We start from the raw sequence: 21,303 nt of genomic DNA, 5'->3' as shown, positions 1-21,303 counted from the left end.
ATACAAGCACACAAAATTGAATCTGGACTTCTTCCCCATACAGTGTAATATTGTGTCTTCCCATACCTGAGTGTGAAATGCAACGGAAGCTCTCTGGGAATACTGAGCCATCTTGTGCCTGTAGTTGATATTTTTGCAGATTTCAGATATTTTTTGTTTGTCTGTCAGATCAGGGTATGTAGAATCTGCCCCAACTGCTACAGCAAGAAGTCTGTGTACTATGATATCAGCATACCTAGAAAGATACAAGATATTACATGGGTTATGGTTAGCAATATAAGCCTGGCAATTTGTAATGCCCAAAGTACACCTACAGGCTTTATGAAAGGTTTCTCTGGAACATTTCCACTCAAGTAATCAAGGCTGTGTAATTATCTCTCTGGAGCTCGCAGTGCCCTTCCTGCCCCCAAAAGACAAAACCTGTTGGTGCTATGTGACAATGCAGTGCAAAGAAGTACTGCTATCAATAAACCATGTATTATCTTGCATTACATGGATTATTGTTAGCAGTATAAGCCTGGCAATTAGTACCACCAAGGTACACCTACAGGGTTTATGTAAATGAAAGGTTTCTCTCGTACATTTCCACTCTAGTAATCAAGGTTGTGTAATTATCTCTCTGAAGCTCGCAGTGCTCTTTCTGTCCTCAAAAAGACAAAACCTGTTGGTGCTATGTAACAACGCAGTGCAAAATATGAAGTTATTGCTAACCTATGATGATTTCAGTTTATAAAACAGAAAGGAAAACCTGTTTTTCACCTAGTCAGAATAGAGTTTCATCTTTTTCAAATGAAATGCACAGAAACTTTTTTTTCTTTACAACTATAAATCTGGCAAGTTGTGTTAGTTTCAATCCTTGTTCCATTACCGGTTCTATGGCGTTCAAACTGTAAGGCAAAAAGCAATCTCCAATGTGCACTTATTCAAAGCAACTAAATCAGACCAAACCTATCTAGTCAGACTCAGACCCCATTCACACTGAGCTACATCAGCGCCTTTTCAGCGCTGATTTAAGCTGAGACATTGCACATTTTGTCGCGCTACGTACCGCTTCTTTTGGCAGTCTACCAAAGCCTATTGGGGCCAAATCACACAAAATCCGCTGGAAAAATAGGTCATGTTCGAGCGACAAGCTTGAGCTACAAGCTACAGGTGACATTGAGCTGTGAGATGTGAACCGCTCAATTAAAATGGATTGGACGAGCTACACTGAGCGATATTTGAGTGATTTTTGAGCGGAAATCACGCTACAAAACGCTCAGTGTGAATGGGGTCTAAGGCCCTGTTTACACAGGAACTTTGCTGTGTTATGGGATCCAAAGGTTCTTGCCACAGGAATCTCAGGTGTTCCCATTCAGATGCAGCCACTATAACCATTCAAGTTAATGACAGGGTGACAGCGACCATATCTGTCCATGATAGAGGAGTCCAGCGACAATGATCTATCCGTTGTGGACAGATGCACCCGTGGTCATCCTTTCAATACCTTAAATGGGTACAGCAGACGCATCTGGGGACAGGAATACCTGGGATTACTGTGACAAGAATTCAGGCAAACATTCTTGCCGCAGGAATCCCAAAAAGCGAATGCAGCCTTACAGTGGCCTCAGAAAATGGAATCTTATACCAGTTTGAGCAGCAATAATGAACCGGGAGTACAGCAATGTAAACTATTAAATGTTAGAATGCTGACTACATTCTGTAGTAAGATGCAGCAAAACCTTACTCTACTTGTCTAATACTGAAGCTATTGCCAAGGATTAAAGGTTTTTAAAGCAGAGCCAACTACAGGCTAATGAGAGAGGAATATGCACTCTAAAGCAGAAAACTGCATGGTTTTACAAATACCTATTTTTGTTTGATCATGGATAGCAAACCCCCATCAGCTCGGCATTACAATAGGACCAGGAACACAGGGGTGGTCAGAAGGTGGCAGCACTGAATTTTAAATCCTTAATATAATTTTAATGTGTTTAACATAAACAGAGTGTTATAGCTGCAGTGTGTATCCAACCATACGGCTGCATATTTAAGTAGCATGCACAAGGTCCATTTTAACTGCTGACAGCTGGTCCCTAATTGTTCTTTCTAGGTTACTGCAGATTGTGCATTGGTCTTTGGATAACATTGTTAAAAGAGACCCAATTTTATTATTTTTAAACTAACATTTAAAAAAACAAAATCTGTTACTAAAGCTTTAGTACCATCTACTGCCGAAACTTCATCTGTCTGCCTGGTTGCTGGAGATGGTACGATAAAGCTGATTTACAACAAAAAAAGAAAAACCAAAACAGCTTTTTACATGATTGGAAAACTGAAGTGAATGTTCACACAAATGTTTTGAGTGAAGATTCTCTCAACTTATTTTGTAGCCCAAATCAAGATATCGATCTTAACAATGTGCTACATATTCTTTCCACTCCGAGCGCCAACACATTTGAATAGACACAGAAAACCTAGCATTGTTTTTCAATGCTCTGTCTTATTGCAACAATGAGGATTTTGCAGATTTGTAACAAACCTTCTGATGGGAGAGGTGAAATGTGTATATATGGGAGAGGCTAAACCGTAGTGGTGGAAATCATTATCCATTCCAGAGCAGAAGTAGACTGCCTGCATCATGCAGCGGGTAGCCAAGATCCTCAGCAGGGTGTTTAAATAGGGAAACTCGGCTGATTCTGCTTTGTCTAAGGAGTCAGCCAGAGCCTTTGCAGAGTCGGTTTTTATCTCCAAATTCTAAAAAAATAATACAGATTATGTAATGCAAAGAAACAAATACATCTTCCACAACTTAAAATACATACTGCCATCTTGGCCATGCAAAGCATAGTGACAGCATCTCTTTAAAGGACATCTCCCAACACCCTATATTCACCTTCCTCCACAGTCAACACTAAAATCAGTAGTCACAGAGGGGCAAGTTGCGTGTTACCATTCCATGGAAGTGACTGATATTTCCATCATATGCGAGAAAGCAGAACATTCTTGGATTGGACTTAGATCAATGATGGCTAACGTTTTTGAACCCGAGTGCCCAAACTGCAATGCAAAATCAATGTATTTATCTCAAAGTGCCAACACTGAAAATAAGTTTAATATTGTGTTTTAGTTCGGGCACTGGGGTTTAAAAAAACAGTCAGCATTATTGCCTTAGGCAAAATAGGGAAACACACATATTTAAATATTTATACAGTCACAGATACAAAACACATATAATCATACATTCATAAACACGCTCATCACACACTAATAAAAACACACCACAAACTCATAAAAACACATCACACATATCACGCAAACTCATAAAAGACATCACACACACACCTATTAAAAAAAAAAAAAACCATACTCACACACACACCTATTAAAAAAAAACACACAAATCTATTAAAAACACACACACACACCCTTAGCAAAAATGGCTACTGTGAGAAGAATGGGGAGCAAGAGAAAAATAAGGTATGCAAAGAATACAAAGCCTTCAATTATCTAGAAGTATGTGTTTGTAGATTCTCTTACTAAACATTTCTAAAAGGTGCCTTTGTTGTTATTTTAAAGATCTGGGTAATGTTCCTTTTTTTAAAAAGAATCCACAACTAGTGCAGTGTTTAGAAAAACTTATCAGTATAGAACATGATGGACAACAAATAGTTTGAACTTTTTAGAATTGAAATTGAAAGAGGTAGTATCTCAAGAACATATCTCATCCTTTCAGGTAAGCCCAAACTTGCACAGGGTCCTAGACAAGCATTTATCTCTAAAACTATGTGATGAAAATTTCTGGCACCTGGATGAAACCAAAAAATCCAGGGGAAGGACTTGGTAATTAATGGTCATATGATTTTTAATGTTTGTGTTTAGCACAGCTCTCTCTTTCTGCACATCATTTACCTCGCTACAACCTCTGCTTTGTACCAATAGATGAAACGTAGTGCTGCTACAGAAAGTGAACAATCAGATTTTATTTTAGAAAGAATCACAATGGCTGTTGAGGGCAACATCTCCACTTTTGATAAGGCTTCTTGCTGTATTACTATGTAAATGGTTAGATCAATTTCAGTATAGCTTTACCTTGGAACCTGAAGCCTTCACCAGTATATCATAATTTCCTGGAGGAGGAGCTGGATGTTTACGCAGTAGGGCATACTCTGAAAACTCATCATAGATCTTCTGCGCCACTGAAATGTTGGCAAGCAACATAAACTCTTCCACCATGGAATTAGTTTCCCTTTAAACAAATGAAAATCCATGCATTAACAAAAATAAAAACTACATTTTTTGATTTATTGCTAGGCTGCAGGGCATGCTTGGGTCCAGGTCTGTACACATGTGCCAAGGCCAATTAAGTGGGGGGCCCACTCTACTGTAAGATTCTACTTTTATTTTACATCAATAGGAATACAGAAGTAGAAGTAGGGACACCCTAAGGTGAGATCAGTTCCAAGAACAGAAATGGACATTACTGGTATAAGATTGCTCGCAGGTGCCTTTTTCCCTTTTAATGGTCTTAAAGCCCAACACAATATGAGTATCTCATATATTAGTTTCACCTTTTAAGTTGCATTAGTGAAATAAATGAACTTTTGCACTATATTCGAATTATTCAAGTTTCACCTGTATATACACCAGATTTCACAGAAACCTCATTCCCTGCCTTGTAACTGTCACACTATTTTAAAATTCTGCAGAGCTCACTGTCCCATTAAATGAAGGCTGTTTTATGGAATATGGCATCCCCATGTACATCCCTAAGTTACTAAACTGGGGATTTCATCTTTGGTAAGATAATTGAGGAGTGTGTATAAAAGCATCCTGGGAAAGAGCAGAGTTTCTTATTACAACACTGGGACTAATTCTATTATAGTGAAGACAAAGCCACACATCTAGCACTCTTTAATGCAAGCAGGCACAATGGCATGGCAAATCATTAGTATCTGCAAAACAGAAGCTTGTGAAGATCTGCAATGTAGTTTGCAAAACCCCTCACAAGTTACATATTTGTTCTAGCAACAAAACTGGACTATCACGTAAGAGTAGAAGTAGACAGTTGTTTTGCATGCTTCCTTGGATGTTGAGAGTTTAAGCTTTAGTTCAAAGCCTGGAAGTTAAGCACCTTCACTGCTGTACAATTTTAACAACACCAGAAGGGTTGAAGGTGCTTTTCCATCCAGCACTGAAGACATTGTTTATTGTAGTCTTATGATAAAAAACATCTTTAAAGTGGAGAGAAGCTTGCCATTAAGTTTGCAGTTTAAATGCCCTTCCAAATCAAATTATGCATTGAGCTAGGCATACAGCCAAAACAAGAACCTACTTGAGCTCCTTGGTCTGAAGATCTATGGGGTCGTGCGTTTCGCTATCCATGTGAAATCGAACCTCAGGAGAAGAAAGAGTTAAAGCACTGTAGGAAAAAAAAAAAGATATATATTCTTAAATGACAAGATGTCAACAAATTACATACAGTATTTCTTTAGATTATAGAAATATATTTTTGACACACTTCTAATGCCATATTGCAAGGATATATCATTAAAGTTATTGAAAAACATGAAATAAATGAATTTTGGTGGATACATCACAAAGCCAGAGACTATAGCTGTAAACACTGTGGAATGTTAATAACAGACAATCCACACTGAATTAAAATGCTCAAAGAAGGGCCAATGAAGGTGCTGGCTTGGTCATGTCACCATTATAATGGGTGATGTGGATGCCTGCAGACAAACAACATATGCTTGGATACTGAACAGGCAGATGAATGATTCGATCATATCCAGCATAACGCCTGAGAAATAAGTTTGGGATACAGCAATGTATGTGCTACCCAAGTTACATCAGGAGGCCATAGTACGAACAAAGCTAAATCTGTCATGGCAGACAGAAAATGTTGTCAGCTGCATCCAGTAATGTATAGTGCGGTCAAGGGAAAGATAAGACTGGCAAGGGTTGGGCTGTTTGCAAGTATTAACCTGGCCATGCACTAATAGATCCAAGCTGAATTAAAAAATAATTCAGCATTGATGGACGAATCTCCCACTGCCACTGCTGAATAACTGGACAGTGTCTGCATCTGGCAGAATGCAGGCACTGTATGGCAGAAAACTTTAGGAACACCTCCTTAAACAAAAGTGGATAAAAAAAAAAATTTGACTTTTGTTGAGCGGAGGGGTGTTTTTCGTCCTGATCATTAGGAACCAGGCAGATTTCACTCCATGTATGGCAAGCTTGAGGGACCATTCACACCACAGTGTTACGTTAATGGCATAATACGGTGCATTTATTGCACACTATTGCACCAGGCGTGCACTCAGTGCATTGCCTTGCCATTCATTTAAATGGCACCCCAACGCACCTAGCACACAGTAACACGCAGTAGCTTGCATTAAGCGCACTGTATCATACAATTAATGCATCGCTATGGTGGGAACTTTCCCTTTGGGCTTGGTTAACCTTATTGTGTTTTGCTTAATAAACAGCACAGTAACAAAAACTATCTTGATTGCACAACAAAACAAGTTTACTTATACAAAGTAAGCTATTTTAAGCTCTTAGCATACAAACCATTACTTTGTCAATGACAGATAGCCAAGCTCTGTAGCAAAAGGTCAAGAAAATAAAAACAGAAAAATATTCAATAATTCACCCATTATCTATTCTCTGCTTCTTCAAAATCTTTGCTAATTTATTCAGCAGACGGAGACTTTTGGTAATCTCATCATTCATGTCAGGTGAATCAATTCTCATCTGCGCTTCTGCATAGGTAAGGGAAGCCTACAGAAAAGAAAATGAGACATTTAACAACGTATTACTCCATAATCAGAAAGCTTTGAGCTCTGTTTAATAACTGACAAATGCAATTGTGTTCAAAACCTCAGACCATTTACCATTAATGTGCTAAAACTACCTCCTTCCCTCCTAAAGCCACATATTCCACTTTGCTAAAGCACAATATTAGCTGATTTGCTGCGGTGGCAGTTCTCAGCCAATCATACATCAGTGAGATGAGACTCTTTCTCTCTCAATCATCCCTTATGTATGTGCTAACATTTCCAGGATGGCTGAAGAGCGCCTAATAAATAATGATAAAAGACTAAGTTGGAGCTTACTACTGCATAAAATATTGGCAATTTACTTTAACCTTAAACTATCAGAGGAATTTCAAGACGTTTTAAAGCTCTGGATGTTTTTGGGGGGTCAGCAGCTAAGCTTAAAGGAGAACTATGAGGTGAGTGCTTTTCACTCACCTCATAGTTCTAGCCGACCTGTGACAATGAGACTGTCACAGATCGGCTCAGTAGATCGGGAGGTGAGCGAACACATACCGGCGTTCGCTCGCCTCTCTGCCGTGACAGGGGGAGGGGCTGGATTCCCCTCTCCGATCTGCCAGCGCTGACTGGCGGAACGGACGGGGAGGGGGCGGGTACAGCTAGCTCTGCCTCTAGATAGGCAGAGCCAGCTGTCACTCACGCAGCTGGGCGGATCCCGTCATCTAAGTCCGGATCCACTCCGGCTGCGGCGTCTCAGTATACCGCGAGCTGTAGCTCGCGGTATACTGAGCTTAGGGTAATGGGAGGACGCTAGTTTGTGTCCTCCCGTTACCCTAAGGAGAACTATGGGGAAAAACACTGACCCCATAGTTCTCCTTTAATGAGAGTTTTCAACGCAGTCTTCCAATGCACATATCATTCATTGTAGGTTGGTATTTACAGGTAGTAACAAACTATTAAAAGTTTATTTCTCATGTTAAATTATCTAAAAGGAGAATCTTAGGTGTTTGGATGGAGATTTAAGCTGGCTGGCCTGTTGGCACCCTTTCGGCCGGCATCCCTCGATCAGCTGATCGAAGGAGCCGGTCAGAAAATCTTTAAACAGACAGAGCTGGCAGCCAATGCCGGCTCTGTTTGAGTATTCTGACAGCGGCCAGCAACTGCTGTCACAATTCAAAGACGACAGCGGGACATTCCTCAATGCTCTTGATGGAGGAACCTAATATTTTTTTTAATTCATCCTGCAGGTTGAATGAAGAAAATAATTACATAAAATGACAAAATCAGGTTTTGCTGCTTTATTCCAGATTTCCATGAAGTAGTTTTTTTCTGCCGTTCGATGTCCTCAGTCTGATGGCTAGCTTCATTCAATCACTTCCTCTGAGACCAAGTCATCCTGGAGCCACCACATGCTTTGACTGGACAGTGAAAGGAAAAGCAGCACAGTGATGAGCTCATCGCTCTGTTACTCTTTATCCTCCTATCAGCGTGCTTCTTGTCAGCACATGAACGGATTGGCTTCCTGTACTGCCACTTCCTCTCACACTCCAGTTCTGCTGTACATGGACTAGAAGAGGCTGATACCAGGCCAAATTCAGGTATTTACACTGCTTGGATTTAATGCTTACACAGGTAATTAATCTTTGTCTTTTATATCTGCCTAGATTTTAGCTTTAATCACTATAGTAAATCCAGGCAAATCCAATGCCAAGTAATATCCTCCCAAACCTCTCTCTGGTGTTGTGAAGATATAATTTACAGTTGTGGACTTTGGCAAGCTGATCATTTAACACTTATCTCTGCAATTAACCTACAACAGAATAAATATACATTTAGGAAAACGCAGGCAACATTCTCTTTAAATCCCAATTTAACGCTCTATATTAGTGTAATGCAGTCAGGCTGCATATACAGTAACCAATACTCTGCTCTTTTAGTTTAGCCAAATGCTGCAGTAAGAGTTAATATAGAGAGTAAGTCACGAGCACACCAAAATCTTCATCCTCAAAACTCCTTTATTGCCATTGGCTGATCAGAAATATTACTGATCAACAAACATAATAAAGGCATTCTGATGATGATTATTTTAATGTGCTGGTGACTTACTCTCTATATTGTGAGCCAGTGTGCTGCGCTTGGTATTGTGATACGTGCTATATTTATACCACAAACGAAACCAATACAAGTGATCAAATCCTACTTGCAACTAAATGCAATCCAAAGGTGCATATGTGCATGAACGTTAATAAATACACGTGTCATATAAATATAAAACTGATTGGTTAAATATGAGCGAAATAAGTTAAGTTAAATAAGTTAATGAATAATGCATATGTGTGCCATATAGTGAAAATACAATGTGGATACTAAATGGTTGAATTATAAACCAGGTAAATTCTGGCAATCGGCAACAATAAATAAAAAGGACAATAATTTAAAATTATTGTCCTTTAAATTATTGTCCTTTTTATTTTTTTATTTATTGTTGCCGATTGCCAGAATTTACCTGGTTTATAATTCAACCATTTAGTATCCACATTGTATTTTCACTATATGGCACACATATGCATTATTCATTAACTTAACTTATTTCGCTCATATTTAACCAATCAGTTTTATATTTATATGACACGTGTATTTATTAACGTTCATGCACATATGCACCTTTGGATTGCATTTAGTTGCAAGTAGGATTTGGTCACTTGTATTGGTTTCGTTTGTGGTATAAATATAGCACGTATCACAATACCAAGCGCAGCACACTGGCTCACAATTGATCACCTCGATAGATATTGCTGCAGCTGGATTATAATCTTTTGGATCACATTTTTTGATATTATATTTTTTCTGTATTTTGGTTCCTGATTTTTTCATATATCCTAGCGCAACTACCTTGGTCACCATTTACTCTCTATATTATATTTGGTGGCACAATCTACTTGTCACTACAGCACCCACCGAGAGGCAACAGGGGGCATACCAGTTAGGTGTGTGATGGATATCTGCATTGATCTGCAGTATGCTGGCACCATGGAGAGTCAGAAAGCAGCTCTCACATACAAGGAGACCAGGGCTGCTGCTCGTGTGCAAAAGCAATGGTCTTATTCTCCAAGGTGCTGGCAGCACAGGGTATTTCAATCAATCATGAAATACAGTGCTGGAAAACAATCTAGGGAAAACCAGGAAAGTGATTGTGGTGCATGCGAGAGACCCATGGCCCAGAGACACAGAGGGGAATTAATCAAAACTGGAGCAGACAAAATGTGGAGCAGGTGCCCAGGGCAACCAATCAGCTTCCCTCTTCAGTTTGTTCAGTTAAGATTTGAAAATGAACGAGAGAAGATGATTGGCTGCTGTGCACAGTTGCTCCAGATTTAGTCTGCTCCAATTTTGATACATTCCCCTTCACAGGGTTTATCTAGGCTTTAAAACCTTGTCTGCTTTTATTAATTAGAAGAAATACTACTAGTAACTTTTGTTTATGTACATGTAATGTCAGAAATACAGGACCAGAAAAGATAAGATAAACTGTAATCACTGTGGGAAGGGTCTAACATGCCTCTTTATTAAAGCCTGCAGTCCTTTTATACACAACCAACCATAAACATGCATATCTATATGCTCAGCAAAAGAAATATATGGAAGGACATCATTCAATCAATTATACAAATTTAGCCTGGTTGAAGGATTCCTTTAACATCCTCACTGCCTGCACAATCCTAACAAAATTATCAGGAACTGGCTCGGCTCCGTTACCCTCCCCTGGAACGAAATTATCCAAGAAATAATCTATACACAGACTTAAGTTCACTCCAAATACCCAATGAGGATCACAGGAGTTAAAACATTAAGATGTTTCAATAGGCTCTAATTGGGCATCTGAAGTAAACACAGTTCTTTAGAAGATCCCCCTCCTAATACCAATGGGTACCTTGAACCCACTGCATACCATGGATGAAAAAAATGGATTTACGTGTACGAGTTATTAAAGACATTTCCACTGTTAATACCAATACAGAATATTCTACAATAATCTTACAACATGTGCCTGGCATGCAGCCTTGTTCAATCAACACGTGAAATGAAAATAACATCTCTAATACTATTAAACATATGCACTAGAAATCTGAAAGGTTGGTAGCTTTCAGACTGTGTGCTCTGTTCTGCACACATATTTATGATCAACCTGCTTGAATATCACTGGTTCAAAACACCAGGGGACAGAGAGATCAACAAGGAAAGACAGTACAACTGCAGCACCTAAATCATATGCACACATGGTCCGGAATACTGATTTGGATTGTAAAAAGTGACTTTAGCTATGATGTTTTAAATGGCTTATTACGCAAACAAATGAAAAAGCTTCACTGGGGGCTTGTTTGCACTGTGTCGTGCTGAGCTGCATTTTTCAACACACTACCACATATGTATGGTATGAACATGGCACATGGAAAACAACTGCTTTCTATGTGCCCTATGCACACCATACATGTGTGGTGGTGTGCAAACAAAATGCAGCTCAACAGACATGGTGTGAACAAAACCCACAAAACTGACAGCAAAGCTAAGATGCTGTTTAAATTCTTGAAAGTGTATCATACTGGAAACTGTCAACCACATGTAATATATCGCTATCAAAGAAAGCACATGCTTACTTATCTACAAGGGCACATTTCTATATTAAAAAAAAAAAAAAACACCTTTACAAAGTACAAAACCTACTTACTTTTGAATTGATAACACTTTTAGTATATGTTGTATGAATAATTTTGGCATCATTACTCATTTCCCAAATGCATGAAAAAGCTAACCTGAAAGACAGGATAACTTGTTAGTGTATATTTACTAAACACATGATATATAGATAAAACATTTTTTAGTTTTGGATAGAATGTGGAAGAATTAGTACCCCTGTTTGATTACTGTCTGTCGGTGTGCCCCTCTGTGCTGGGGAGGGTCAACCTCTCTATTTGTCCAAGTGACCACTGTCTCCGGCACACACAAAATGATGGGATGCCCAACATTTTAGAGTTGTCACCAGAAAACTTTATACACACCATACATGTGCGAGGAAATCTTCCAATGGGGACAACTGTTCTAGTGACAACTGTCTAAAAGGGGATTTTCTCTCACTTTGGAGAGATCTCCTCTTACTTCCTGTTGTGTCTCTATGGGACAGAGAGTGAAGGGAAATCTCCGACAAGGCACAGACTGAAAAAAAAAACAAAAAAACTGATGGGGTCTTAATCATTTCCTACTCAATCCAAAACAAAAAAAAAAGAAAAAAAGTTTTTTTTCTGAGCAAACACTTTATTATGTTATTGTTAAATGCTGCCTGTGTGTCAGTTCAGTGCTGTGAACCATACTGGAACTTTACAAAGCAAAATCATTATAAATAAAAGCAAGGAGTAAGAAAAACATACCTATCCACTTGTGATCTTAAAGAGCATAAATTTGAACTGAGCAGTTCAGGGACCATGTCAATTCTCTGCAAAGAAACACACAGTGATTGTCATTATAAAAGCACGTTTTCATTCTGAAATTGTATAGGTACAGGCCAACAAAAATAAACCTCTTATTCTCACCAGCATTTCAGCATTTAAGATTCTTCTGACTGCCACTCAATTTCACCAGTTCCAGGCAATTAATCAGACACTATCAACATTAACTCAAGCCAATCCATTTGGGATATCTACAATGGGAACACTGACAGAAATGGAGCTAAAAGAAAGTTCTAGCATTACCACACCCAAATAAAAAGAATGTTTTTATTGCCACCATGTTTCTGTTAAGGTGGCCATACACTTTACAACCATCGCAAGACCCTAGTCTTGCGATGGTTGTAAAGTAATTTAAAAAACGTGCGATCTGCCCATCTTGGACAGGCAGATCTGAGGGGCGGGCTTCCGATGACCGCAATGCTGAACGGGCAGTGTGCGCACACCGGCCGGTTCGGCATTTGTCTCACGAGCACGGTTCAAACCAGCCGAAAATCGTACGATTTTCGGCTGGTTTTCTAGCGTGCTCCTTAGACAAAAGACGTGCGACCGTAAAATAAAAACGGTTGCACGTCTTCATTCACACTGCTCGATTCTCGTACGATCGCGGGATTTCCCGCAATTCTCGTACGAGAATCGAGCAGTCTATGGGCACCTTTAGAGATATTTAGCCTCACTTCATGTTTGGGTTGTAAGGGAAAATTCAAAAAATTGGCCAGGCAGAAAAACTGATGGTGGTTTTACCCATTCCCTAAAACTACACAAAAATCTGGCTAGGTGTACTGCTGACTAGGTGCTTGGATATTGGGTATATGCACACTAGAGCTTGGGCTGTAGGTGCCTCAGATTGTGTGTACTTTAAATCACTTTAAAGTTAATTTCTGTTACAATACACACTACTGTGCTAAATACAACTGAACACTGCACATCTTAAAAAGGTAGCCATGCATGGCTTAAATATCAGTCTATTTCTGTCTGTATCCACCAATATTCAAGTCATTGGTTGCCATGTCAGCACTTTGATTGAAAGACTGGAGCCAGGTGGAAAATTATTGGCCAAAAAGCCACTGCATCTAATTAGATGTCACTGTTAATGTATCCAGACAGCTGTGGATGTTGCAGCCGTCTAAATACAACAGTAGGCAGAGAAGATTTCCCCATCCATGCTGTTTAACATATATGGCTGGCAATTACATACCCTCTGTGCACAACCAAGCTCACAATAAAGTTCATTTCAAAACAAACTATTGCAACCAAGCTCAAAATGCAAAATGCGACACACAGTTCAGTTGCCAATGTACCATTATGTAGTTACAATTAAAAACAACCACACAAGTTATGATCAATTTGAAGGTAACAATTACCTTATCACACAGGTATACAGTAGTACCCCGAACTGCAGATTCCTGATCCAAAGCATTGCCGGGTCTAATAAAATGGCTCACATCTGCAATATGCACGCCAACCTTAAGCAGAAAATTAAAAAATGGCACAGGTCAAAGTAATCAGCTAATACAATAACACAACACAGCATTTATAGTGTTACTTTTCTTTCTCACAAAAAAAATACATATTGATATTGTAAGTTTTTTACTATGACACACATAATATAAAAAGCAAATAGACTTGTATCAGTATTGTATAAGACAGGATTGAACAAACATTACTACTGAGGTACCAAGTAAAAATGCAGTGGAAAGACAAATATACTAATGCAGTTTTTTTTCACTGTCCTATGTTAATGAACATGCACATTTTTTTAAATGAGGTAGTGATACCAGGACCCTCCAACACTTCCCTCATGAAAAGGAAAAAAAAAAAAAAAGTACCCCTAGTATTCTAAGTAATGTCACGTGAAATTCAAGCAAACCCTTACAAGAAAATCACTAACTAAGCTACAAATTATTGCAAACCAACAAAAACACATTTAGTAGTATGATGGGTGGTTTGCAATACATGCCTCATCATATATTCAGTTTCAAACACTCAGGTTCGTATCCAGAAAATGGAATCACTACAGGAGGAGTTCTGAACAACTTTTAGGAGATGATAGATAATGGCAGCCTCCATAATTTGCAGTTTTCTTCTCAAAGTCTTCCCATAACTAAGAATTTTCTAAATGGGTATGTTATGATGCAATATTGCTTACTGGAGCTATACAAGAAAAAAAACATACCAAACATCTCTAATCATAAATCAACAAACTGTGAGGAGCAGGTTGGGAGCCATAGCCTGCAGATCAACCCACTGCCACACTGGGCATGGCTGTGTGCTGTTCACAGCTAATATTACAATAGACAAAGTACAAAAGGTGTGAAATCATAGTAAGACACAGCAGTATGCTCATATTAGCTCTAAATTGGTGGTGTTTGGATTCAGATGCAGCAGTTCTATAACAAACAAGGAACTCACCTCCAGGTTACCATTTTCCAGCTCCCTGCAATGCAGTGCATCGTCAATGTCAGTACAGCCAGGTGGATCCACACTACACACACATAAATGTCTCAGATCAATTCTGTGCTTCATGTCCTAAGGATATAAAAAGTTTTTTCTAATATTAAACAGCTGTTAAACTACATAGATGACTTCTCTTTTAGCAATACTTTGCCCAACAGATACAAGTTTCTTCTACGAAAAAGACATTTGGCCAAAAAAAGTCTCACCTCTGGTGTAATGGACCAAGGCATCTTGGGTAAGAAGCTGAGAACAGCCTGTGAGAAAGGCTGATGAGGAACATCGTGTTCCAGAAGCAAGACCTCTGTCTCTGTCTCCTTATCCCCAGCTGTACCCAGGCTTTTTACAAAATGTCCCTAATGTGAAAAACAAAAACTATTAAAAAGATTCTTACTTCCCAGGAAACAAGCAGAAAAATATTATTAATTCCACAGGATCAACATCAAACATCTAAAAATTAAATACAGTATCTTGCTGATGCTTACTAAGGTGGTTCCATTATCTCACACAATTACGAGTTCTATTTTTTAATCCTTACCATACCAAAAGAACATATTTGAAAAAACACTATACTTGCACTTACATTAGGATATCGAGAGATTCTTGGCCAGCCATCAATAGCCACGATAATCCTCTGTCCCTCCAAAGTGGAGGATTGCCTGGTCTCTATGCGAATGCGAGGTATCCTCCGGTCAGCTGGTGTGAAGAGATGGCGAGTGGACTGCCACAGGAAAAAGATATAGAGAACGGTTTATAAAAAGATTAATATTTTTTTTCCCCTGTTTCCTGGTATTGACAGTATCACCTTTATTTATAAAACTGCTCACTTGTTTCCATACTTAGACAAAGGTGAAAATAAATTGAGTGAAATTGAATTTGCAGAGACATGATGCCAATTCATAAAAGAGTGTCTGCTCAGTTTATCATTTCTCATTGCTGATCATTTATGATACTCAATCTGCCAGAATTCATTATTTTCAATGGAGCAAAGGTGATGAAACTGCTAAAGGTGGTAAATTCTTTACTTTCCCAATATTTTTTTTTAGATTAACTCCATAGCATTAGCACGCATGTATCCTGTGTTGCTGTTACAAACCGACTCAGAACTGAACACTTCATTTTAAAGTGTATCTCAAGTTTTGGATAGAGTGGGGAAGGCTTAGACCATCTCAAGTTTTGTTGTTGTTTTTCCCAAACCTTTATTGATACTAATAACCATTGCCACAGAGAAAGAAAGTGAGATTCAATCCAAAGTTTTAAGCTGGCCATACACCCTACAACCATCGAACAACGTTCGTTGTGCGATGGTTGTAAGGGCATTAAAATTTCGTACGACCTGCCCATCTTGGACAGGCAGATCGTACTTGCGATCATCGCAAACCATCCCCGCTGAGGGGGGGGCTTGCCTATGATTGCAATGCTGAGCGGGCAGTATGCGCTTGCGCACACCGGCCTGTGCGGCTTTCGTCTTCCGAGCACGCTACCAACCCGCCGAAAATCGTATGATTTTCGGCAGGTTTTCCAGCCTTCTAGGAACACGAAAGTCCTGCGACCGTACAGTCGATGCGCTCGCATGCTGCCCATACACCTGCCGATTATCGTACGATCGTATGAAAATCGGCAGGTGTATGGGCACCTTTAGAGTTGCCCCCAGAACAAAAGGTCAGGCGAAATCAACGTAGACACCTGGTCAGGAAACAACCGTCTAATGCTGGCCATACACCTATCAATTTTTTTTCGTTCAACCAATGGGCTGAGTGAAAAAGAAATTACGCTTTTCCCCCCCATCAACACAAACAGCGTGTCAATCAAGGAATCACCGCTGTTTGCATTGTATTCCGACAGGTGTCACCGGCATCTGCCAGTATACCTGATCAGATCGGGCAACTCATTGGCTGCCGGCTCTAATCGTACGAAGATTTTCAAGCCGTCTCCTTCGATCAGCTGATCGAGGAATGCTGGCTGAAATGGAGCCGACAGCCCTACACACTGTGTGAATATCGGCCAGTACATTAAAAACCAGCCGAAATTCAGCCAGTGTATGGGTACCTTAAGAGGGGAATTCCCCTCACTTTGGGAGAGGTCCTCTAACTTCCTGTGGTGTCTTTGGCACAGAAAGTGAAGGGAAATTTCCACAATAGTACACATACAGCAAAAAATAACCCCTTGCTACTCTATCCAAAATAAAAAAAGGTTTTCGCTAAACATACACTTTAAGTCCTTATTGCCTATGTTCTATAGATATTGAAATAGGATCAACCAGTGTATCTTCAGAAAAGGTTTGAAAATTAATGCTTGGTGAAAATTATTGTTTTTACTACACGATCAGTACCAGTACTCTAACCAGAAATGTAGCACCCTGGCAAATATCTTAAAAATAACCTTGAGTGGAGTAAGCATAAGACTCCTAGGACTGTCGGTTACGTGACCTAAATCTCGCAGATGTCTGGGAAAGATGGTGATGTAATTACACAAACAAAAAAATTAGGTTTATGGAAAATCCTGTCTATCATTAATGGCTACAGACTATAATGGATAGGTGACATAAAATGACAGCATACTGTAAGTAGCACTTGTATGTGGAATAATTTAAATTAAAGTTTTCCCCCATGTTATCAGTGTGTGTTCTTTATTTCTTTCTTAATGCTTTTGCCTTGTATCCTAATCAAAGATCAGATCCAATGAAAGTAAAAGCGCCATTCCTCTTAAAATGATTCCGCTGCTAAATTAGGAAGTTTAAAATAAGGCCTCTATAAAAAAAAAAAAAAAACAAACAATTAATACTTAACCGTCTAGACAGGAGTGAGATGCTTGTTAGTGCTCTCTGGCAGTACAGAACAATCTTATAAATGCAAACAATGCTCAAAATCTAAATAATTTGCTTATAAAACCATTTATATGCAGCTTAAAGCGACTCTGTTAGAACCTTTATTAAAAGCTCTTACTGTTTTTATGAATACAGCACTGACCTCTTTAATCTGCGACTTTGACAACATGCCGCAATATGGTCTCCAGTTCCTTTTTATGATGCCTACTATTCTTCCGGATGGTTTTGCATTGCTCTTCTCCACATTTGTAAGCTGTAATGAACCATTGATGCACATCAGACATTAAACCACTGTACACACATGTAACTTTTATTTTTAAAAGCAGTTGCAACACAAGGACAGTATTTGCCCACAGCAGGATGAAAAGGTCTGAGTTTACCCTGCCTACAGCAATCTTCATCCTAGACACCCCTCCTGTTTAGAAAGCAGCACAGGATCAACTTTATTTTTTTTACTATTGGATATAAGTAGAACACTGCATTCATAAAATATCCAATGCCTAGGTTTGCCCCAACTAATGCTGTAGTGATTCCTTTTTGCTGATTATTTGTAAAACATGTAGATTGGCCATTTACTATTGGAAAATGAAGGTCTCAGCAATACAGCTACAGCTAAATATTCCATCTTTGGGCCCTAAATAGTTTTTAACCTTTTACAGATGGTGAATTTATCAGTGGTTCATCAATTCCTTTGAAAGTCCAGATGTGATCTATTTTGCACAAGTGACATCTTAGTCACCAAAGTTTGCTGTAAATACCACTGTATTTTCTCAACATTCTCAACATGCCAAATTCATAAATTAGGTTTATTAGAATATAGTCATGGTTTATAGGCGACAGATTAGTTAGGTCAGGAAATTGAAAAAAAAACAACTGCATAGTTCTCTTTAGGGTCATGGGAGGACATATACTAACATCCTCCCATGACCCAAAACTCAGTACATAGCGTGCTATAGCCCGCTATATGCTGAGAGCGCCGCAGCTGGGACGGATCCCGACAATATTGTCAATATCCACCCCGCTGGCTGATTGACAGCTGGCTCTGCCTCTTTAGAAGCAGAGCCAGCTATGCCCCGCCCCTCCCTCATCCATCCTTCCAACCAAAGCTGTATGATCAGAGAAGGGACGGGGGAATCTCTCGCGGGAGCGCTGACTGACATTCAGGGAGATGATCGGGGAATGAGCTTACTTTCCGATTAATAGAGTCGACGTGTGACAGTTTCAATGTCACACATCGGCTCTAACTATGGGGTGAGTGCAATTCACTCACTCCATAGTTTTCCTGTAAACATTTGTATTCAGGATGACAGTTAAGTCCCCATGGTTTGCTGAAAACCAACAGCTACTGCATTCGGTAGGATTTGATGGCATATAACTGATTTGTGTAATTATAAATGAACAGTATGAGGTACAAAGATTTTCAAACACAGGTTATAAAACTGGGTATTTCCTCTTAGTTAGAGGATATAAAAGGAACATTAAGGAAGTATTTTAATAAGCTTTGAAATTAAGTAGAAATATGGAAGATTTTAATACGATCAGCATTCAGAAAACTGCAACAAGATTTTATGGTAACCCTGTTAGTGCCTAAATAGCAGAAGTAACCAGTCACTTCAGATTGCATAAATACCTGCTCAATAGACTTAAAGTGACATTAAACCCTCAGATTTTTTAACATAAACCAATACTGTAATGTGTGCCTTACTGTAATCCATGATAGTTTGAACAAAAGGGTTTTGTTTCCAACTGGAGATCCGAACCCTCATTGATTACCCTTAATTCTGCTTGTCAACCAGATTTGTAACCCAAAATAGACCACGTAGAAAAAAGTTTAAACAGCAACAGGAGGGTAGCTGGTTACAGAGGTCAACATAGAACCGGGACAACCAGGATATATGCAAAAATGTATTATACAAAAACTGTAGAAATTAGGGCATAGCCATCAAAGGCTGACTACTATTAAAAACAAAGAAACATGGCATTCAATTAGTAAAATGGTAATGAGAGCACAACTGTCAATCAATCTATCATTAGGAGGTTTACTAATTGAAAACAACGGCACATGCAGGCAGCAGCTGTTGCCAATCTAAAGTGGGCGGGGATGTGGATGTCGGATGTCATCCTGTAGTCCTGGCTCAAGTCGGAAGCGCGCACACAGACACCATGTAACATTCCAGAGAAGAGGCAGTCAGCTGCAAAACGGAAGTTTTCCCCAGCATGAAAAGAGATACGGATTTAAAAGGAAGAGCAGCAAAAGAGAAGGGAAACAACCATGGATTACAGTAAGGCACACATTACAGTATTGGTTTATGTTAAAAAAAAACAATGGCCAATGTGTTTACTTGCAATAAAACATTAAATCTCAACCAACCTGGATCCAGCATGCAGTAATTGCAATAACACTTTTGTAGTGCTGCATGACGTTTGATAGTTAAAAAAAAAAAAAAGTGGAAACTTGACAACTTCTGTCGAGTAATATGTAGGATGTAACAAGCATAAAAAGGTGCATTTTGCCATTAGTGGTCATTAATAAAAACAAACACTGATAAAAGCTTTTCAATATAAATCAACTAAACAGTATACAATTATATAAACAGTGTAGTGCTATTGCATCAATAATTATTAATCCTTAGATCCCGTGCTGAAGGTTTTCATACTTTCATTCTTTATTAAACAGTATTCATGTTACCATAAAACAGAAATTCAAATGAGCTTCTTCTTCTATTCCTAAAAGGGCAAGATACCCTGTTTTCAATCTTACTATTCTTTGCGTGCTACACAAAACTATACAAATTGTTTGATTAAATACCATGTTTTCTTTTTCCTCTACGGATTCAATATCTTCACTTTCACCTTCATCTTGGAGGACCAGAGAGGATGGAGCCACCCAATTCTCTTTTTCCAAGAGCTGTACAGCGACAATGTCTTCATGCATTGCTCTATTTAAATTTCGCAAGCCTTGCAAGATTATCTGTAAACATTTGTAGAAATTATGTCATGCATCAGAATTGTGCATTGGAGTCACTTTCTTTCTGTCTGCTTTTACAACACATATGCTTTACACCTGCAGCTATTTCTGGAGTTTTCTACTTCCAGATGTTTTTTTACTTTGAATTTATAACACCTAAACAACACCCAATAAAACCTGGGACCTCTAGAGTGCCACAGAAAATGGGCATCACATACAATGCAGCTTGAAATAACATTTAATCCATCTCACACATTGTTCTGATTAGAATATGTTGTTCTATGCTGCTGCAAAGGGATTTTCAATATTCAACTCCCCATTGAAAGCAGTTAACGTGACAAGCTTCCATAAAGAAAAAAATATTATCTTTAGTAAACTAGAGTGGATGGAGTTTTGTGTAGAACAAGGTTTGTTGTTTTGTCTCCTATGTATTATACATGTGGCGATTTCATGACCATCCTGTATGCACAGATACTTGTTATTTGTAACTGTTCTGTTATCTATAAAAATAATAAAAGAAAAAGAAAAAAGCCCTATACTTTCAATATGGTACCACAACAGAACAGACATTCATTGCAGCATAACATAAAACAAAGGACTGCACAGAAACATAAGAAAAGCTGCAACACAATTAGAGCTGCAACAATGAATCGATTTAGTCGATTAAAATCGATCGAAAACGTTGTCACCGTTTTTGATAGTCGATTAGTCGGCTATTACATTGCCTGTTCACGGCTCCACACTCAAGCCCCGCACGCCACGGTCCAGCCCCCGGCTCCCCTCCAATTC

General features: G+C 38.9%; 1 protein-coding gene across 1 annotated transcript in view; it reads right to left on the bottom strand.

The window, feature by feature from the left end:
- DIS3 (DIS3 homolog, exosome endoribonuclease and 3'-5' exoribonuclease) overlaps window positions 1–21,303 on the bottom strand; it is a 37,810-nt gene that overhangs the window by 6,564 nt on the left and 9,943 nt on the right. The window contains exons 7-19 of the mRNA XM_018568430.1: window positions 20,356–20,517; window positions 17,689–17,799; window positions 15,303–15,440; window positions 14,929–15,075; window positions 14,678–14,794; window positions 13,630–13,731; window positions 12,191–12,255; window positions 11,494–11,578; window positions 6,644–6,771; window positions 5,315–5,401; window positions 4,072–4,228; window positions 2,522–2,736; window positions 67–235 (exon numbers count right to left, since the gene is read on the bottom strand). Coding sequence (XP_018423932.1) covers window positions 67–235; window positions 2,522–2,736; window positions 4,072–4,228; window positions 5,315–5,401; window positions 6,644–6,771; window positions 11,494–11,578; window positions 12,191–12,255; window positions 13,630–13,731; window positions 14,678–14,794; window positions 14,929–15,075; window positions 15,303–15,440; window positions 17,689–17,799; window positions 20,356–20,517 — 1,683 coding nt within the window. The remainder of the gene's footprint in view (window positions 1–66; window positions 236–2,521; window positions 2,737–4,071; window positions 4,229–5,314; window positions 5,402–6,643; window positions 6,772–11,493; window positions 11,579–12,190; window positions 12,256–13,629; window positions 13,732–14,677; window positions 14,795–14,928; window positions 15,076–15,302; window positions 15,441–17,688; window positions 17,800–20,355; window positions 20,518–21,303) is intronic.

Source organism: Nanorana parkeri, unplaced genomic scaffold (assembly GCF_000935625.1).
Source record: "Nanorana parkeri isolate BGI_ZX_2015 unplaced genomic scaffold, ASM93562v1 scaffold1186, whole genome shotgun sequence".
NCBI classification, from domain to species: domain Eukaryota; kingdom Metazoa; phylum Chordata; class Amphibia; order Anura; family Dicroglossidae; genus Nanorana; species Nanorana parkeri.
Note: the sequence above shows the minus strand (reverse complement) of the source record. Positions and strands in the feature narration are given on the sequence as shown.